This window comes from Arachis duranensis, chromosome 4 (assembly GCF_000817695.3).
Source record: "Arachis duranensis cultivar V14167 chromosome 4, aradu.V14167.gnm2.J7QH, whole genome shotgun sequence".
In the NCBI taxonomy this organism is placed as follows: domain Eukaryota; kingdom Viridiplantae; phylum Streptophyta; class Magnoliopsida; order Fabales; family Fabaceae; genus Arachis; species Arachis duranensis.
The window spans coordinates 5,038,346-5,057,488 of NC_029775.3; the positions used below are offsets into that span (position 1 = coordinate 5,038,346).

Genomic DNA, 19,143 nt, shown 5'->3' on the forward strand with positions numbered 1-19,143 from the left:
TTAGAGTATCATCATAATATTTTTAAGAATTAAATTGATTTAAAATTAAAATTTATATTAAAATTGATTGATAAAATAAAACCGTTATTAACTTTAAAATACGGTATATATTAATTTGATAAAGAATCAATAAAATTTTGCTATTCATATAATTATGTTAATAAAATAATTAAAAATAATATAAAATTATAATTAAATTAAAATTAAATATTAGAAAAATAAATTTTATTTTTAATTTTAAATCACGTATTATAATAAATAATCTCACAAATATTTATGTATCATTTTATAAAATCTAAAATAAAATTAAAATCAAAACTATGATTACAGATGCTCTAATAATAGAAGCAGTTAGAAAGTTACAATGCGGAATTGGGATTTATATTAATATTAAAATTGATATATAGAAATAAGATATGAGAAAATGAAAGGGAAAAGTGAACTGACAGAGACACAGGTTGGATTGGGGGTAAAAGCCCGAAAGGTGTAGAATATAAGAATGAGAGAAATGGAAGAAGAAAATCCTAAAACCCAGAGAGGAAAAAGCTTGGGGGCCCACTTTAATTGCTTCCTTTGTTGCTTCTTCACACCTTCAAAGTTCAAACGAAACCAGCCTGCCACCCTTTTCAACTGCTTCCATTCTATTTTATTTATTTATTCTATATTGTATATTGCATATTCACTCGCAAATCATGGGGGAAAAAGTAGTTGTAGTATTGTATATTTGTATGTTATGTTTCCTATACATGTTGATTGCTGTGAATAATTATGCTTCCCTATTTTAAGTGAATGTATGGTGCATATATTTGAAGCCTTTTGTAAAGAAAAAGTTGAACTCATAAAATAATAGCTTCTCCCAAATATTTGAAAAATGATTTATGAATAGAGAGGATCAAGTTGTTAGCCCTTTTTAGGAAAATTGTTCAAGTAATTATATTAAGCTAAAATAAGAATAATTGAATAAAATTCGTCTATTTTTATTACAAACTTTAAATTATTTGATCAAATATGCATTAAAATTTACTGAGATTACACAATCTAAATCTAATTCCATTCTTTTACTAGAAAGAAAAAAGAAAACTAGGTATTTAGTTTAGTTTTTTAATCTCTCATTTATAGTTTAATACTTTTTATTTAAATTATTGATAAAAAATTAAATAAGTTATATACATTTTTTTTATCAAATATAGGAGACTCGAATTCGCAACCTCGTAATTAAGTATAGAAAGACTATGTCAATAGAACTATTACTCATTGACAATAAGTTATATACATAACATAAATAAAAAATAAAAAATATATATTAACCCTGTACATTGTACAACTCTAATAATAATTTTTTTCGGTGTGCACTTTCTATTTCTTTTTATTTTTTGTTACGTGACATATAATTTTTTTTTTGTTACGTGACATATATGATATATCATAAGATATTATAAACAATAATTAATATTAAAATTTAGTTTTTTTCATTTTCGCCGACACACACAAACACACTCATACGCTTGTGTTGTGTTTCGCTTCACTCTACTTTCTCTCTCTTCATTACTCTAAGCTTCGAATCTCTCTGACCCTTTCTTTAATGGAGTTGCCTTATGAAACCAGTCGCGATCTGAATCCCAACTACTACTCTTCTACCCCCAATCCCTTCTTCTTTCTCCTCTCTCTCGCTTCCATGCTTCTCCTGCATGTTTCCTTGCTCCTCTGAGCTTCTTTCTGCAGCTGCGGCGGGAAACAACAACAACCCAACAATGCCTCTTTCCCGCTTCATTCTTCTCTCTCTCTTTCATCTTTCATTCTCTTCGATCTTCTTAGCTCTTCCTTTTGCACTTGCCAATACTGACCCTTCTGATGGTACCCTTCATCCTTTTAACAAGCTTCTTGTTTTGTTTTTGTATGATCACAATGTGTTTGATTGATTGCTGTGGCTGGTGCCCATTTTGTAATGCTGTTGAAAGTTTCTGATTTTGATGTAAAGTTTGGATTTTGCTTTGTGGGGTTCTTGCTTTGAACTTGAACCCACGTCGAGCTTTGATGACTTGCTTTTTCTGCTTATAAAACTCTGTTTGGGTGCAGGGAAAATGCAAAGAGATAAAAAAGTACTGGATTTCTTTTGCTTTACCGTGCCAAAAGAAGTGATTTTTTCAGAGAGCATTGACTTTTGTAGGGCGTTGGATTTTATTTTTGTGAACTCTAGTTGAAGAGGGAGCGCAATAAATGAAGTCACGGGGATTATCTGTTTTAACATACCAAAATCTTTCCTTTTTTTTTTAAGGGGGAAAGAAAAAACTCTCTTTCTTTCTCTCTCCATTTGAGTATATGTTTGATATCAAGATAAGCTGAACCACCAGTTGTACAATCATGTGGCTTTATTTGTGTGTATTACTGCAAAGTGTTTAAGGCCTAATGGTATTCATTGCCTTTATCAACTATTGACAGTTTTCATTCCTCTTGTTGTTTTTCTTCTTCCCTTTGTTACAGTTCAAGCTCTTGGGGTATTATTCAACGCGTTGAGTTGTTTCCATGTATGAGATTAAGATGAATCTGTAAAATTGAATTTTTGTTAAAATTGTTTGTGGTTTAGCTAACTAACTGATCTTCCTTTTGTGATGCTGATTAGTGATCTCTCAGGTTTAGGACTCAATGGAACTTTGGGATACCTGCTTTCAGACCTTATGTCACTGAGAAAACTGTGAGATAAACTCTGCTCACTCATGTTTCTTGTAACACATACTTTGATATTTTAATCTATTGGTATTTAGGGATTGGTTTTAATCTTATTATTTTAATATGTTCGTATTGTTGATTGATATTATCTTCTTTTACATGTGTTTTTCTAGTGACTTGAGTAACAACAAGATCCATGACACAGTTCCCTATCAGTTGCCACCAAATCTTACAAGCCTGTAATATTCACCTACAATTATCTGTTCCATTCATTTCTTGATTAGTCTCAATTTCTGAAAATTTGAATAATTTTCGTAACTGAGTTACTCTCTAATTGCAACAATCAGGAATTTTGCTGGAAATAACTTAAGTGGAAATCTTCCTTATTCCATTTCTGCCATGACTTCACTCAATTATCTGTAAGTTCCTTTCTATTAGTAAAGTGCTAAGTTCATAATGTCCAGTTCAGTCATTCATTGGAATCACTTTTTTGCTGTGTTTCAATGCATTTTCAGGAATGTAAGCAACAATGCACTCTCCACTCCAATTGGCGATGTTTTTGCTAGTCTTTCTGATCTTGGTACCCTGTAAGATATCTTACATAGTGTCTTCATTCCCATCTTCCATTATTTATTTCATTTAGGTAATGATGTCATCTACCATATTAATGATCACATATTCTCCTTTGGAAATCTCTTCTGAAATGAGGGGGAGAGTTTCAAAATAAAACTGTATAATTCTTTAGACTTTATTTATCATATATTATAATTACCAATACTAGCTATTTGTAGTTTCAAGGATGATTGTATTTGATGAATGTCAGTCTTTGTGTTCAATGATGCAGGGATCTTTCATTCAATAACTTTTCTGGGGATCTACCTGCTTCATTTGCTTCTCTGTCAAATCTTTCTTCTCTGTATGTCGGATGATATTTCGATTGATAAACTGGTTTTAATTTACCGTAAGTAAACATATAATGCTTATCAAAACATATTTGCAGTTTCTTGCAGAGCAATCAATTGACTGGCAATCTTAATACTCTTGTTGGTTTGCCGTTAGATAGCTTGTAAGTACTTCTCCATTTGGGGTTAAATTTGACTGTATATCAGATTCTTATCCTGCTCAATGTTATTTCCAGAAATGTTGCACACAATAATTTCAGCGGATGGATACCTCACGAGCTTAGTTCTATCCATAATTTCATGTAAGTATTTATGCATTCTTTTCCTTTAATGGAATTGCCAATCTGTTTTCCAATGCATAACACAAACAGTGTGGTTGATATGAATCTTCTAATATGAACTAGATTTGATGGGAATTCTTTTGACAACGGGCCTGCTCCTCCTCCACCACCATTTACTTCTCCTCCACCCAGCAGGTCTCACAATAGTCACCGTCGCTCTGGATCTGGTTCCCATAACAAAACACGGGTTTCTGATAATGAAAGTTCCGATAGCAATAATGGCTTGACCACAGGGGCTATTATAGGCATTATTATAGGTTCAATATTGGTGGCTGTTATTTTGATACTTGCTCTTTTCTTCTGTGTCCGAAAGCAAAAGGGGAAGGAAAAGGTTACAAGAACTTCTAGTGGGAGCCTTCCTCATGGAACTACTAATGGTGAATTCTTTTCTATACCTCTTTGTTTCCAAATACATTTTCTAATCATGTAATTTGCTTTCTTTGTTGAACCTAATCTAATAAAGTATGCTTAAATCTGGCCCAATCTTTGTTCAACATTAATATTTAGGGGCAATGAGGTCGCAGCTATATAGTAGAAGTGATTAGAAGGCCATCGTGAGGGAATTATGATTTGGAAATTCATATTCACTATTTTTCACATAGGAACAAATTTTCTTTATGCTACAATAGTCATTTGCATTATCATCCTTTTGAAGCTACTATTCCATAAATGGTTCTTTCATTCAGAATTCCAACTATTTTCTTATTCTTTGGAGGTGAAGGATGTTGTATATGTATCCTGAACAGTATAGCTTTTCTTTTTGGTTTGTACTTGCAGTGAATCCTCAGATGCAAGAGCAGAGGGTAAAAAGTGCAGCTTTGATTACGGATCTCAAGCCTCCACCTGTTGAGAATGTGGTAGTCGAGAGGGCGCCTGTGAAAAGTGGATCTATAAAGCAGATGAAGTCCCCTATAACTTCCACATCATACACAGTTGCTTCTCTCCAAAGTGCAACGAATAGTTTTAGTCAAGAAAATATTATTGGTGAAGGTTCTCTTGGTCGAGTTTACAGGGCTGAATTTCCAAACGGGAAGGTAACATTATAGTTTTACATTTCTTATCTGCAACCCTGGCATCTTTGGACCATATACTTGTTGCGTATCAATGGGGTACATACTGGTTTCACTGTGGGAAATGAACAAGGGAAAAGTTTTGTTTTATTATTATCATTATTATTTTTATTAAACCATAAAGTTTATGTACATTGTAATTCTAATATTTTGAAGTTTTGTTTTTATTTAGATCATGGCCATTAAGAAGATCGACAACTCAGCCTTGTCACTACAGGAGGAAGACAATTTTCTTGAAGCTGTTTCCAATATGTCAAGGTTACGGCACCCAAACATTGTTACGCTGGCTGGATATTGTGCGGAGCATGGCCAACGCCTTCTAGTTTATGAGTATATAGGAAACGGAAATCTACATGACATGCTACATTTTGCTGAAGATAGTAGTAAGGCTTTGTCTTGGAATGCCCGAGTACGCATAGCACTTGGCACAGCCCGGGCTTTAGAGTATGTCTCGTGCAAATGACTCATTAAGTTTTTTATATGCTCTAGCTATCATACCACATTCAGGCTAATTTCTTCGTCGAATTTTATGCTGCCTATCAGGTACTTGCATGAAGTGTGTTTGCCTTCTGTTGTACATAGAAATTTCAAATCTGCAAATATATTACTCGATGAAGAGCTCAATCCTCACCTCTCTGATTGTGGTTTAGCTGCACTAACACCAAACACTGAGCGGCAGGTTGGTGAGAGATGATTTCTTATTTTTATCTTTTCTAGTCACATTTCAATGGTAAAAAGTCAACAACTTTGCTTTTAGCAGGTTTCAACTCAGATGGTCGGTTCGTTTGGTTATAGCGCTCCTGAGTTTGCATTATCAGGAGTATATACTGTAAAAAGTGATGTTTACAGCTTTGGAGTTGTCATGCTGGAACTATTGACTGGTCGGAAGCCGCTTGACAGGTGAGCCTATTCTACTGCTGGAAATGAATATTCAACTTCATCATGTCAACATTTGCCTGTGTTTATTAGCTTCCATTTTTGTATGGATTCTTACATTCATTTCTAACTTTTAACAGTTCACGGGTTAGATCAGAGCAGTCGCTTGTGAGATGGGCTACACCCCAGCTCCACGACATAGACGCGTTGGCTAAAATGGTTGATCCTGCTTTGAACGGCATGTATCCTGCAAAGTCGCTTTCGCGCTTTGCTGATATAATTGCACTTTGTGTTCAGGTAATACTTTTAGAGTAATACAAACTATAATCCCATGAACTGCACTCTGTTGGTTTTTCTACTAATGAACATATTCTTGTGGATTTGATTATGATCAATATATCTTGCATCTGCCCTCATTGCTCTTCAATAGTTATTCGTCAACTAACTCGATCTTCTGCGCAGCCTGAACCTGAATTTCGACCTCCCATGTCGGAGGTGGTGCAAGCATTGGTACGGTTAGTGCAAAGAGCAAGTGTGGTTAAACGAAGACCAAGTGATGAATCTGGTTTTGGTCACAGGACCCCGGAACATGAGGCCATAGATATGTCTTTTTAAATATGTATTTGACCATCTAATCTTAATGCAATTTTGTGTAAAGTGTTGCAGTTTTTCCAGGGAAAATAAGAACATTATGAAACACAAGGAAGAGTTAGAGATCATGATGAAGATGTTGTTATCAAATATAGTAGAACAGATTCAAGATGTTTGTAATTAATTACACGTGTTGGAAATTTTTCATACGCCATTTAATACTTTGGAAAAATAAGATGTATATTATTAACATGACATGGTGTAATATAATGAATTTTAAAGTCATTAATTTCTGTTCTTTATGCTAAATAGTACCAAAACAGTTTTTTCTGAGCTTACTGTTATTATTAAGCTTTGTTGGCAAGCACTGAGTGGAATAATTACAAGAAATGCCGACATGATGGATCCTACAAGTTAGAGTGGATTATGTTTGGTATGAGTTGGGGAATCTTATGAGAGGACAATGCATGCACATTAAGGGGCCTACATCTCACCAAGTTTCTTTCACTTTCTTATTTGTTCTCATTTAGAATGATTTTGGCGTTATGCCCTGTTCCCTTCATTGTTTTTTATTCTCTGCAGGCTGCTTGAATAATTTCAACTTTATATTTGTGTCGGTGGAATGTTAATATGTAGTAGCAGTGGATTTTGTTATCAGAATGGGTTAAATTTCCAGAATTATAGTAGTTAGAATTTTAATTTAATTCTCAAAATCTTGAGACTTGTTATGATTTCATGTTTTATGTATTCAATTTACTTTTATGATTTCATAAAAAATCTCGAGTTTTTCTAACTTGCTCGGAATCATTAAAGGTGTGAAAAATATACATATTGTTAACATAATTATCAAAATTTTCAAAAATAAATCATTTACCAAAGACCATCAAAATAATTTATTTTGTAAAGCTTGATACTTATATTAACAAGGTGGAGGAGCAATGTGTATATTTTCCCTAGTCTTTGGTAACTTCCTTCAATGTATATGTTAACAATGTGTACACATCTCTTGATAATTAGTATTTTTCCATCAGGACGATCAAAATCAAGGTCATTTAGTTGTTACAACGTGCATGAATGGAAAATACAATTGATTGTACACATCCATGCTGATAACTCCCCAAGAAGCAAATAAATTATATTTGATTAAAACCATGAGCAGAGGCAATGGTACGGGGCTTATTAGATCCTTTGCATTTGAAAGCTAGAAAATTATTTTCAACCATGACAAACATAACCACTTGAAAATCAAAATTCGACCATCAAGTTCTTAACATTCCAACTTTCAGTAAAGGTAAAAAAATGGCTGTAACTTGCCTACATTATATAATTTTAACAGAAGCTACATAAGATGTTCTCATTGGATGTCTATGTTGTTACAGAAGAAATGATGGGGACCGGATACCATTCTTAATTTCCAAGAAAATGTAGGGAAGCACAAAAGTATAGTTACCGCCTTAACGATTTATTGGAGTGTGCATACGCTGGACGATACTGTTCACAGCATCTCGGGACATCACCAATGTGTCATGCAACAAAATGCTGTACACATTCAATCCCTGCAAAAACATATCACATTAAACACAAGCAAAGGAAGCTTTTAAATCTGGTCCGCATACATGAAACACACCACATAATGATTCAATTGTAGGCTAGCAAGTTATTGTTTTGATACAAATACCGTGATATCAATCATATTTCACATATAATTGACACGTTGGAAGCTAATTGAGCAGTATTTTTTCGGGTATTCATATTTTTTTCTCCCCAAGAGAAATCGAAAAAGTTAAGTGTTAAAATGGAAATGAAACTTACAATGGCAGGAAGTACGTTAACATAATGTAGATTTTGTGTAGCTAATTTCAACTTTTCATCTATGGGCCCCCCATCTACTAGCAAAACTTTCTTGGTGCTCTCCATTTGACTGTAATAGCTTACGATGTTCTTCGTTTTATGCGTCGGAACCGCCAGATCATCAAACACAAGAAGCTGTACGAATGCCATCCTTCCATTTGAGTATACATAGCTCGAGATACAAACCCTCATTTAATACATTGTAAGGCAGCGAAGAAAAAGTAAAAGGGGGTGGGGTGGAGAACAATTCCAAGCAGTTGGAAGAAATCAATGAACATCTTAACATACAGACTTATAAGAATAAACAATGTAACATACCCGACTAGAATCATTTAGATGTCATTTGGTTAATGTAAACTATTCAATATGGTGTCAGGATAGAGATATATGCCCAAAAGAACCATTGGACTTACAATAAGAAAGGAATCAAATGACAGTTGATGCAGAAGTATCATACTTCTCATTTTTTTCCCCTCCAAGTTATTTTCTTGGTACTGTTTAGTTTCTTAACATGGTTCTGATGTACTGAGTAATCACAGTAGTGAGGACTACCACATGACTTTTTGATGACAAAATTGTAAACCACTGAGAGATCTGTATTTTTAGGTTGGGAATAGTGTGCAGTTAACCTAATATAAATGGCACTCGGACTTTGTATTCAATATTCATACAATATACCTTCTATTGACATTTCTGACACTAGAAACCCAAGCTATTTGTTCCTAACTTCATTTTCCTCCTAGTGGAAATAGCAACATCAATATCAACGACAGAGAAGCCCTCTAGTGGAACCAGAACATTGTGTATCTTTCTAGCATGGCTACTAAACCATTAAACAACCAGACAATATAATTACAAATTGAGAGCTTACTGAAGTGAGAAACCACAATTTATTAGCAAAAATGTACAATCATGCAACAAATGAATGAACCAAGTAAGATGACAGAAGCATGAAAGGAAACAGAAGCAAATATGTCCTATTTTGTGCATGGAGGGCAGTGATGGAGGTGGAGAAAAGACTTGCCTTTCCTTCTGCAACACGAGCTGACAGTGCAATCTTCAGCCCTAGACGACGAACCTTCTTATTCAGTTTGAAAGCATGGCTTCGGGGCTTAGGCCCATGCTTAGTTTCACCTCCCCTAAACTGTTACAATCCATTAAGTTATTTAATTTTAACTTCCGAAGATAGAAATGATGGGAGCGGAAGGGAAGAAAAATAGTGGAGAATGGAAGGATAAAGGGAGTTCAAAAGACTAGAAATCAACGAGCAGAATGCTTCACTACCTGAGGTCCACGCAATGAGCCATGCCTTGCTCTACCAGTTCCCTTTTGTTTCCAAGGTTTTCTCCCAGTCCCGCTGACCTCACTGATAGTTTTTGTTGAGTGTGTTCCCTGTTGATTCAGTCAATTAGCATACACAGAAAAAAGTTTTCCCAGATATTGATTTCATTTCATACTACTATGATATAAATTATATCTCTAAAACCATTATATATCTTTTTTCTTATGGAAATTAATTTTATTAAGAGAAAAGAGATAAGGCATCCTCGCATTCACACAGATACATAAGATAAGCTAAGACAGAGAGATAAGCCATGTAACAGCACATGGTCATTCCTTTGAATATTAGCAAGAGGAACAACATTATGCAGACTAGTCTTGCACACCTAAGGGAAGCCAAAAAAGAAAAGTTTATCCTATTCCAAATGAAATCAATAACTGATAAATAGGAACTTTTAAAAATCTTTGAATTACTTTTCAACCTGAAACAAGTAAACCAAAACACTGCATAAACTAAGGACTGCCACAGAAGCTTTGCTTCTTTACACAAGCCAAAACCTCCAACTTAGTGAGTAGAAAGAGATCCAAAAACACCAAGAAGCTATTACTGTAGACACCTCTGGATCACACATAACATGTGTCCAATGTGCAACAAACTTTGTATTCCGAAACATCATGCAGTCACTACCTGTTGTCGTTTCGCAAGCTGCCATCTAACAACACGATGAATAATGTCCTTCCTAATAGGCACATCGAAAACATCTCCAGCTAAAACCATGAAGCCCTTGTCTTCATTATGAAAGTTGGTCACTGGAATTAAAAGATCCTGACAAAGCCCTACATCATAATAAACCACATTCAGTCGATTCTGCAAAGTGGACAATAAAACTTATCTCATATTCACATATCAATAATCTAACCACATAGAAATCCAAGTCTAGAAGTCAAATACCTATCCTTCCAAAAACAGATACCAGAACAATATAGAACCATATTCATAACCGAAATGCTTCAAAGTTCAAATTACTCATCATACCTATAGTACGGTTAGGTGTTGCTACCACAGGCTTTGTGGACAACAATTCAGATGGAAATGCACCTTCATCAGCTCCAGGAGTCAAAATAGTGGCAGAAAACCGTCGAATCATTGACCTGGCCTACATTGAAATTCACTACACAAAATTATCAAACAATACAATCAATAAACAACCAGTATAAATAGAAGGTTCAGTGATTAAACACTCATTCAGTGACAAATTACCAAAAGAAAGCCAGAACGTTCTGCAGAAAACAGTCCTTCCCCGTATAAACTACTGCAAGTACCTGTAGTAAAAACAATAATTTCCAACAAAAGTAATCATAAATCGTTACATGAAAGTTAACAATTTTTATTCCTTGAGGGCAAAAAACAAAGTGGTGAGCATGCAGAAAAACAGTGTACCGTGTGATCTATGAGAAGCGGCGAACTTAGCACCGTTAGATGAAGGTTGACCTACTGAATGCAAAGTACGAAACGAACGCAGCATTCTTTTGGAGATAAAGGCCGCCATAGTTGCTTGAACATACAATCTATGGTTCCAATCGCAACAAGTGGTATTTTTTTTATCCTGACCCTGCCCTCTTGAATTTAAGAATTAACAATGAGAAAGACAGAGGGGGGAAAAAACAACAAATTGAAATTGAAGAAAAAAATAACGACGGAGAAGAAGAAGAAATCACCAACAGTGGAGGAGCAGAGAGATTCCGCAGTAAGAACAGAGGAGGAACAAAGGTTTAGGGGGTTTCTCAATTTTTTTTGGGTCCGAAGGTTGGGTTGGCAAAAATAAAAACAGTTGGGCCAGCGAAGCCCAAATTTTGTTTACCCAAATCTGGTTCCCAACAAATGGGATTTGATTTTAAAAAGAGGAGATACTACTACACTCTACTAGTCTAATTAGTAATATAGGAAAAATTTTAAGTATACCAAGAATATTGGTATTCCAATTATTTTAACCGTTAATTTTAATTAATATATATTATATATATTTTTTATAATTTAGAATACACATATTTTTGGTATATTTAAAACTCTTACAGTAATGTATAGAGTAGTTAATATATTTGTGATCTAATAAAAGTGAGTCAATGCAAGCATGGTGGAGCTTTGGTGAAGAAGATTTTTGCCTCTTGAAGGATATTGAGGATTGGTGCCATATTTGAAGCCATGAAAATTTCCCTGTGCTCATTGTTGTTACCATCTTACACACATATTTTGAAGAAGCTGAGGTGCTCCAGAAAAATTCTCTTTTCAACATCGTTGATTGCCTTAAGGTTTTTTAAGTTATGACTATGTGATGAGTTTGGTGGTTAAAAAATTCAAAATAGGATGCTACCATATAATTTCATGCATTTTAATGTAATAATAAACATCAATAATATATATTTTAAAAAAAATGACAAATAGGTTCTTGACTTTTTAATTTGTACACATTTAAGTCTTCGAAAATTTGAAAATACATTTAAGTCTTTGACTTTTTTAAAACATATCAATCCCTCATGTATTCACTTGGTTTATCAGATCCAATAAAAAAATCAAACATAACTCCCATTGTACTGACTTAGTTGATACGGATGTGCACATGCGAGATAATTTATAAAATGAGACAAATTAAACTTAAAAATCAATGTGTCCAGATTTTAAAGCGGTTAAAAATTTAAATGTTCGTGGACTAAAAAGTCATACCAATTTATCTTTTTTTTCTATATTTTATTTAGTATCTCTTGCCTTTAGATTTTAGAAGATGTAAGGTTCTTGAGCATTATTACAAAAACACAAATGTTGGTCAATTATTTCTCTTATATTTATTTTGTATTGAAATGTTTGGCTGAATTTAAAAAAAAATATTTTTTGAATGATCTCTTTTTTAAAAAATATTTTAGAAAAATAAAAATAATTTTATATTTAAATATTTTATGTATAAATTTTTTTATTTATTAATTATATTTGAATATATATAAAAATATTTATTCATTTATTTATTATGTAAAAAATATTTTTTTAAGTATTTTTTTAAAATAAAAAATTTAACTTATAAAAAATAATATTTTACATTTTTCTAATACTTTTATTTTTATTATTAAAAATTTATCAAACACACTAAAAATAAAAAATATTATCTTTTTCCAACTTAATAACACCTTAATAAACTCTAACAATAACTAAATTTCTATTTTTTTTGGTACTAAAATAGAAGTCCCATTTTGGAATTAACATAAACTAGAGAGTTATTTTTTCTTCTGTTGTTCCTCACTCAAAATTGGTTTTATGGGATTTGGCAAGAGTAGTAATCAGCAATCAATAGCTTTATTATTTTCTTATTATTTTATTGAAACTTTATATATTCATAAATCAACTTTATAAATAGTATCATCATTCATCACAAGTTTGTTGCCATTCACTAGAGCCGACCTCACATGAAGGAGTAAAGGACCATCCAAAAACCAGGCAGCAGCATAGAGAACTGCAAATTATATACTGTATTTATAAATCTTAATCATAACTTAGAATAATGCTTAATCTCTAGCTACTACTTACACACAAATAATAATAATAATAATAATACAGGATAAGTATAAATAATTAAGGTCTTAATTAAGTGATCACACAATAATAAGCTTATGACTGCTTTGCAATTAATAATTAATTAATTAATTAGACATAATTAAGCAATATGTTTCTAGAGCATTGTGTTGGGGAGATCCATGGAAAATGGATTGGCAAGAACATTATCCATGTAATAATGTGGATGGGTTGGATCCACCACCACAAATTGCATGTCCTCAGAAGGCTTCCAGTGACGTTTCCTCTGATTAATAAACCAATTGTTAATTTGCTTCTGATCCAAACCAGTGGATTCTGCTAGAGCCAGCTTCTGTGATTCCTACAATTCCACAACAATGTGTTGATAATTATTTTGCATGCATGCAAGATGCTTAATTATTCTTACAAGGAAATAATTAATGATACATACAGAAGGGTAAGGCCATTTGTAATGTCTGCTCCACCATTCAAGTAATTGTTGCCTTGCTTCTTTGGGAAGCTTCCCTTTCTTCCTCTTCTTCATGAACTCCTGCTTCAGACTTCCCAAGTAGCCACTGTACTTGCGAAGAAGCTGACCCTTCAATTCCCTGTCTTCTGCCTGAGGATCTATCAAGCTTTGTAGATCTGCATCTTCTTCTGATGATCCATTATTCCCATCATTTCCCTCGTTGCTACCTGATACATGAGTTTAATAATCACTATAACTATTAATTAACTAGTTTTTTAGCCAACCCATTATTTGAAAAACCATATATATATAAAGTACTTATTTATTGTATATTTTCTCATGTCTGAGTCTTTTTCTTTAATTTCCTCTAAAAGACTAAAAGGTATTCTGTCCCATATTTGTGTCCCACACTTATATTTTTCATTTTTCACAATTTTGTAACAACATCATATCATATATTCAACATTACACATGATTCTTCCCAAAATCAAACATGTGAAAATTTACCCATGATAAAGGAAGGAGACACATGGGACAGAACAACTGTTTTCCCTCAACAAAGCACAGTTCAACTATAGCAAATTAGACAATTTTAATAATGGTTAAACTTAAATCAAGTCAACTCTTCAATCAATGTAGAAAAGTACATATAACCAACCAAATTCAGACAGAATATGCAAGGTACAAAAATCATAGGACAATAAAAAAAAAAGTAACACATTGTTCACTTTCTTTTTCTCCAATACTAAAAAAAAAAGGGAAAATAAGGCAATGAATGAGTGTAGTAGCTGCCTTTAAAGCCATACAAGTGCCACCATTATTTCAAATAGCAGCATACATTTTATATATCAAGCCACAGAAGAACTATGAATGGGATAAATTTTAAAGAACTTAAGTGATTGATTTTATAAATACAAAGGATGAAGATAAGTACAGAACACAATGATTAGGAAATAATTGATTCAACAAAATGGAAGGTATATAACTTCAAATTAATGCATAGGTTAAAGAGCCTGGAGACCAATATGGCCAAAGAACATTTGAAAATAGAAACTCATTTTTCAAGAAGCACAGTGGCCCTAAACCCTAAGACTGATGAGAAGAAAAGTATACACAACAAATGTGATTAACTTAGTCTATTTTTTCAAAATAAAAACATAAACTTTCTATTTCTATATACTAACAAAAACTGACCTGTTCTTTAGTCTACCCAATTACATTAGTAGGTCAGAGATAGGAAGAAAAACACAAGCTTTTTGTTTTTCCTCTATGTATTTAGTCTCAAGACATTGACTAAAAACAACCAAAGAAAGCAGGTAATTAACTATGGAAGATGAAGCAATTGAAATCATAAACCAGAAAAGCATGCAGCTAAAGTAGTAGTAAGAAAACACTGTTGGTTGCTCTCCTAAAATAGAATCTTTCAGGCTTTACAAGAAAGACACTATATACTTATTTTGGCCCATCACAGTTAGAAGCTTGATGAGAAAACATTGATTCAGCAAAAAGCTTGGTCTTGTTGACATATACAAGCCAGCATATATGCTATAAACAAGCTCCTACTTATTTTTCTTCATGGTAATACTCATCAACATTATAGCAGCAAAGTTTGACTAGTATTAATGGTTGTCACATTCAATTGTATATTCTCAACCAGCCATGAACACTGTTTAGATTTGACAGTGTGTGCAAATAATTAAATCACTATCATATATAACATCATGAACATGTACACTAAACAAGCATGAGAATATGTATCTGCACCCGCAGACACAAATATACGCAGAATATATAGTTATTTCAATACCTATAGTAGTCACAATACACTACACAAATATATTCTAATCATATAAATAAAGTTGATGCATGATCTTTGAAAAATAAATAAAATTAAAATTCCTAATCTATCATTAAGACAAATAAAAAAAGTGGTATCATATCATCTACATGACATTTATAAAGTGATGTGTTTTGATTGAGTGAAATCAAAACATTTCATGCAAAAATTTACTCATCACTGTTACAAACTCATTATATATATGTACCCTTTTGTTTAGTGTATGTAAAACCTTATTGCTATTACCAATTTCAGAAGAAACAAGAAACCCTAATCCCTAGGTTATATATTTAGTTCAAAAAACCCTAAATTCACGGACTAGTTGGCTGTTCATCCTCACAGACATGAAATCATCATTAAGTATATAGAAGAATATAGAATCTTTCACAATTCTAATAAAGATGCAAAACCAGCAAAACTGAACGTCTCTGCACACATCAAATGGGGAAAATACATAGAAAAATTAAACACTTATATTTCCCAAAAACCATTATCTGAAAACATGTCAATTCATGCACACAGGAATAGGAAGAAGAATTAGCAAAGATACAAACAAAAGTTCATTCAATGCACTAACACCGAGAACAAAGAGAATCACACACACACACACATCATCATAGAGAATAAAACACGTTTCGAGCAAAGGCACCTTTTGCTTAGTAGTGATATTTGAAACTCTTGAACAAAGATAAAAGGGTAAGCAAATTAAAACAACTACATCATTTTTCAGAAGGATAACGTCACCAAAACGTTAAACCAAAAAGATCATAATTAAAGCTGAAAAAGTAAAGTAAAAGTAGAGGCTTCAATCCACTTTAGCTTAATCAAGAACATGCATGCATGAATCTGAAAATTATCGAAAAATAAAAAGTGTTAAGAAATAGCAGGACTGATCACCAAGATCTCTAGAAGAAGAAGAGATGGTGAGATTCTTGAACTGAGACTCCATCCTTTGAAGGAAGATCATGGCTTCCTTCAAGGGTTTTGAAAGTTCTTGCTCGTACTTTGTGAGCATCTCACAGTAAGCTTCCATGAACTGATCCAGAGATGGATCTTCACCTAGGCAAGCTGATGTGTCTCCTGCAGCTGCCATTGACATGGCAGATGCACATGCTGCTTCTAACCTTGCCACCACTTCAGGTGGTGCTCCAACCTGCAAGAAAGAGAAAAAAATAAACTCTCAAATAGGGTTCTGAGTAATCTCAGATCCGAAGTTTGTGATGTGGAGAAATTAATTAGGCATGGTTTTGATGATGAGTCCAAAATATTTTCAACACCTTTTGACAATTGACGTAAGCTGCCAATAGGCGGTGATAGTGAGGATGGGCCATGATCTTTGCCTTGACAGCAGAAGAAGGAGAAGAGGAAGAAGAGCTTCCATTGTTGTTGTCCATGAAATAATACCCTAAGCCAGTAGTAGTAGTAGTAGTAGTAGTAGTAGTATTGTTTTCAAGCATGAAAGAAGTGTTGGTATTGGGAAGGAAGATGTTTGCAATGTTATTAGAAGTAGAAGTATGATTTTGATGAGGAATAAGATTATTTGTTGGATGATGGGAATTAGTAGTGAGTAAAGGCATCATCATCATTGGAGATAGGCCACTACCACTAACACTGTTATTGTTATTATTACTACTACTGTTGTTGTTGTTTTCTCCAAAAGCCATGAAACAATTAGAAGAAGGGCCACCATTAGAGCTACCACCCTCAGCTTCCATAGCTGGATGGATATGATGTTGGGAGGGGGTCTCCCGGGTTTTATGGTAAAAGAATGAGTCTGCTTTTTCCACAGAAACAATCCTAAACAGTAGTGTCTACAGTGATAGTTGTTGCTCTCAGTCTCAGTAACAGTAACAAAGCCTGCAGAGATTTCCTTTGGAAAATGGGTGTGTGTGTGTGTTTTGGTAGGATTAACTCACTCACGCAGGTAGTTGCAGCTGCTCATAAAGATGGAGAGGGAGAGAGGGTTGTGAGGAAGGGGAGGGGGGGTTTGATTTACCTTCCCAATGAAAACTCTTCTCCTCTCTTTTCTTCTCTATACTGCCACTGATACACTGCTGTTTCTGCCATACAAACAATAGCAGTAGAAAGAGAAAGAAAGAACGATCAAATCGAGGATGAAGAGGAAACGAAAACAAGTTACCTACATACACTACTGAATGAAGAGAAAGATAGGTTTTATTATGGGGCACGGAATCAATTACCTTCTCTCTCTTTTATGCCAATCTCTCCACTCGTTTAATTAATATTCTTTCACCACTTCCTTTTTCTCTTCTTGCTCCTCACTCTCAAATCAATCCACTAATTAAATTATGGGTAAAGTATATTTTTTATCTTTAAAATTTGATAAAAATTTTAAAAATATTCTTAAGTTTTATTTTATTTCAATTTTGTCCCAAAAGTTTTCGATTTGCATTAAATATATCCCTAACGACTAATTTTTTAAAAAATTTAAGACCAATTCAACAACAATTTCATAAGAATAACCATTAATACAAATAAATCAAGCATAATTTTTATGCATTATTGTTAGATTGGTCTTAATTTTTTTGAAAATTTAGCCAGTAGAAGTATATTTAATACAAATCGAAAACTTTTGAAACAAAATAAAACTTAAAGATAATTTTAAAATTTTTATTAAATTTCAAAAGACAAAAAATATACTTTATTCTTTTTAATTTAACAACTCACCTTTCACTTAATTAAGCATTTCTAACTGCATACATAAGTATTCAAGTGGCAGCAGGTTCTTGTGTGTGTTACTTTTAATTAATTAAATATTATTCTTGACTTGAAGTAATATATAATTAATAACGTTTAGCATGGAAATAAAAAGGCGCGCGTCTACAAAAAATAATTAAAGCTGGTAAAGTATGTGGGACAGTGGGAATGTCTGTATGAAAAAATTTAGGAGTTTAATAATTTTTATTAATAATTAAATAATAGTTATAGAATATAAAAATTACTAACCTCCTGACACTTATCTATGTGTATAGGAGCATAAGTTTGTTACAAATTATATAAGTGAGGATGCATAATAATAAGTAGCGTAGGTAGCATCACTAGTTCCCGTAAAAATACCGTAGTGAAAACTGAAAGCAATTCCATATTGTCGCTTCACATTGTCCCCCCTACCCTATACTTTATCAATGCTTATTATTAATTAATAACCACTTCTAATAAATCTAAAATATTATGTACTTGACTTGACTTGCTACATAGAAGATATTATTAATAATCAGTTAATAATGATGAGATTATTGAGATGAGCAGGGACGTAGTAGGTTTGTAGGTGTCTAGGAATCTCTTCAGAATTGATCTATCTATCTATGTATCTATGTTGCGGTTAATCAAATGAAAGACTGCATCATCACCCTGCTCATCAATTTTATTTTATTTTTATCTGTCTATCCATCTATCTATTTTTGCATCTTTATTCTTATTGCTCCCACGCTTCAAATCTCCACACATATTCTCACTTCAACTACAATATTTTCGCTTCCCTCGTTAAAATAAATAAATAAACATTTCATGAGTACACTAGTATATCTAATTGGAAGAGTTTTAAGTGTATAAAAAATATTGGTATTTCAATTGTTTTAATTATTAATTTAAATTATAAAAAATATATAATATATATTAATTAAAATTAACAGTTAAAATAATTGAAATATCGATATTTTTAGTATATTTAAAATTTTT

At 32.9% G+C, this 19,143-nt stretch overlaps 3 protein-coding genes across 3 annotated transcripts; 1 reads left to right on the forward strand and 2 right to left on the reverse strand.

Annotated features, from left to right (window-relative positions):
- The first annotated feature begins 2,519 nt into the window (after positions 1 to 2,519).
- LOC107482973 (protein STRUBBELIG-RECEPTOR FAMILY 8) lies at positions 2,520 to 6,756 on the forward strand. Its single transcript, XM_016103569.3, has 15 exons — positions 2,520 to 2,525; positions 2,621 to 2,692; positions 2,841 to 2,906; positions 3,015 to 3,086; positions 3,183 to 3,254; positions 3,512 to 3,583; positions 3,668 to 3,733; positions 3,806 to 3,871; positions 3,974 to 4,287; positions 4,688 to 4,944; positions 5,153 to 5,424; positions 5,524 to 5,659; positions 5,741 to 5,880; positions 5,997 to 6,153; positions 6,319 to 6,756. The coding sequence occupies exons 2-15, from the start codon at positions 2,676 to 2,678 to the stop codon at positions 6,469 to 6,471; spliced, it is 1,860 nt and encodes a 619-aa protein (XP_015959055.1). The 5' UTR covers positions 2,520 to 2,525; positions 2,621 to 2,675; the 3' UTR covers positions 6,472 to 6,756.
- A 929-nt stretch (positions 6,757 to 7,685) lies between these two features.
- LOC107482971 (uncharacterized) lies at positions 7,686 to 11,321 on the reverse strand. Its single transcript, XM_016103565.3, has 8 exons — positions 11,021 to 11,321; positions 10,841 to 10,902; positions 10,616 to 10,736; positions 10,268 to 10,416; positions 9,583 to 9,690; positions 9,323 to 9,442; positions 8,260 to 8,433; positions 7,686 to 8,003 (listed from the first exon to the last, which is right to left on the reverse strand). The coding sequence occupies exons 1-8, from the start codon at positions 11,127 to 11,129 to the stop codon at positions 7,902 to 7,904; spliced, it is 945 nt and encodes a 314-aa protein (XP_015959051.1). The 5' UTR covers positions 11,130 to 11,321; the 3' UTR covers positions 7,686 to 7,901.
- A 1,849-nt stretch (positions 11,322 to 13,170) lies between these two features.
- Positions 13,171 to 17,566, reverse strand: LOC107482852 (homeobox protein SBH1-like). The gene is made up of 4 exons (XM_021139901.2): positions 16,722 to 17,566; positions 16,342 to 16,597; positions 13,590 to 13,834; positions 13,171 to 13,499 (listed from the first exon to the last, which is right to left on the reverse strand). The coding sequence occupies exons 1-4, from the start codon at positions 17,157 to 17,159 to the stop codon at positions 13,296 to 13,298; spliced, it is 1,143 nt and encodes a 380-aa protein (XP_020995560.1). The 5' UTR covers positions 17,160 to 17,566; the 3' UTR covers positions 13,171 to 13,295.
- Between the last annotated feature and the right edge of the window lie 1,577 nt (positions 17,567 to 19,143).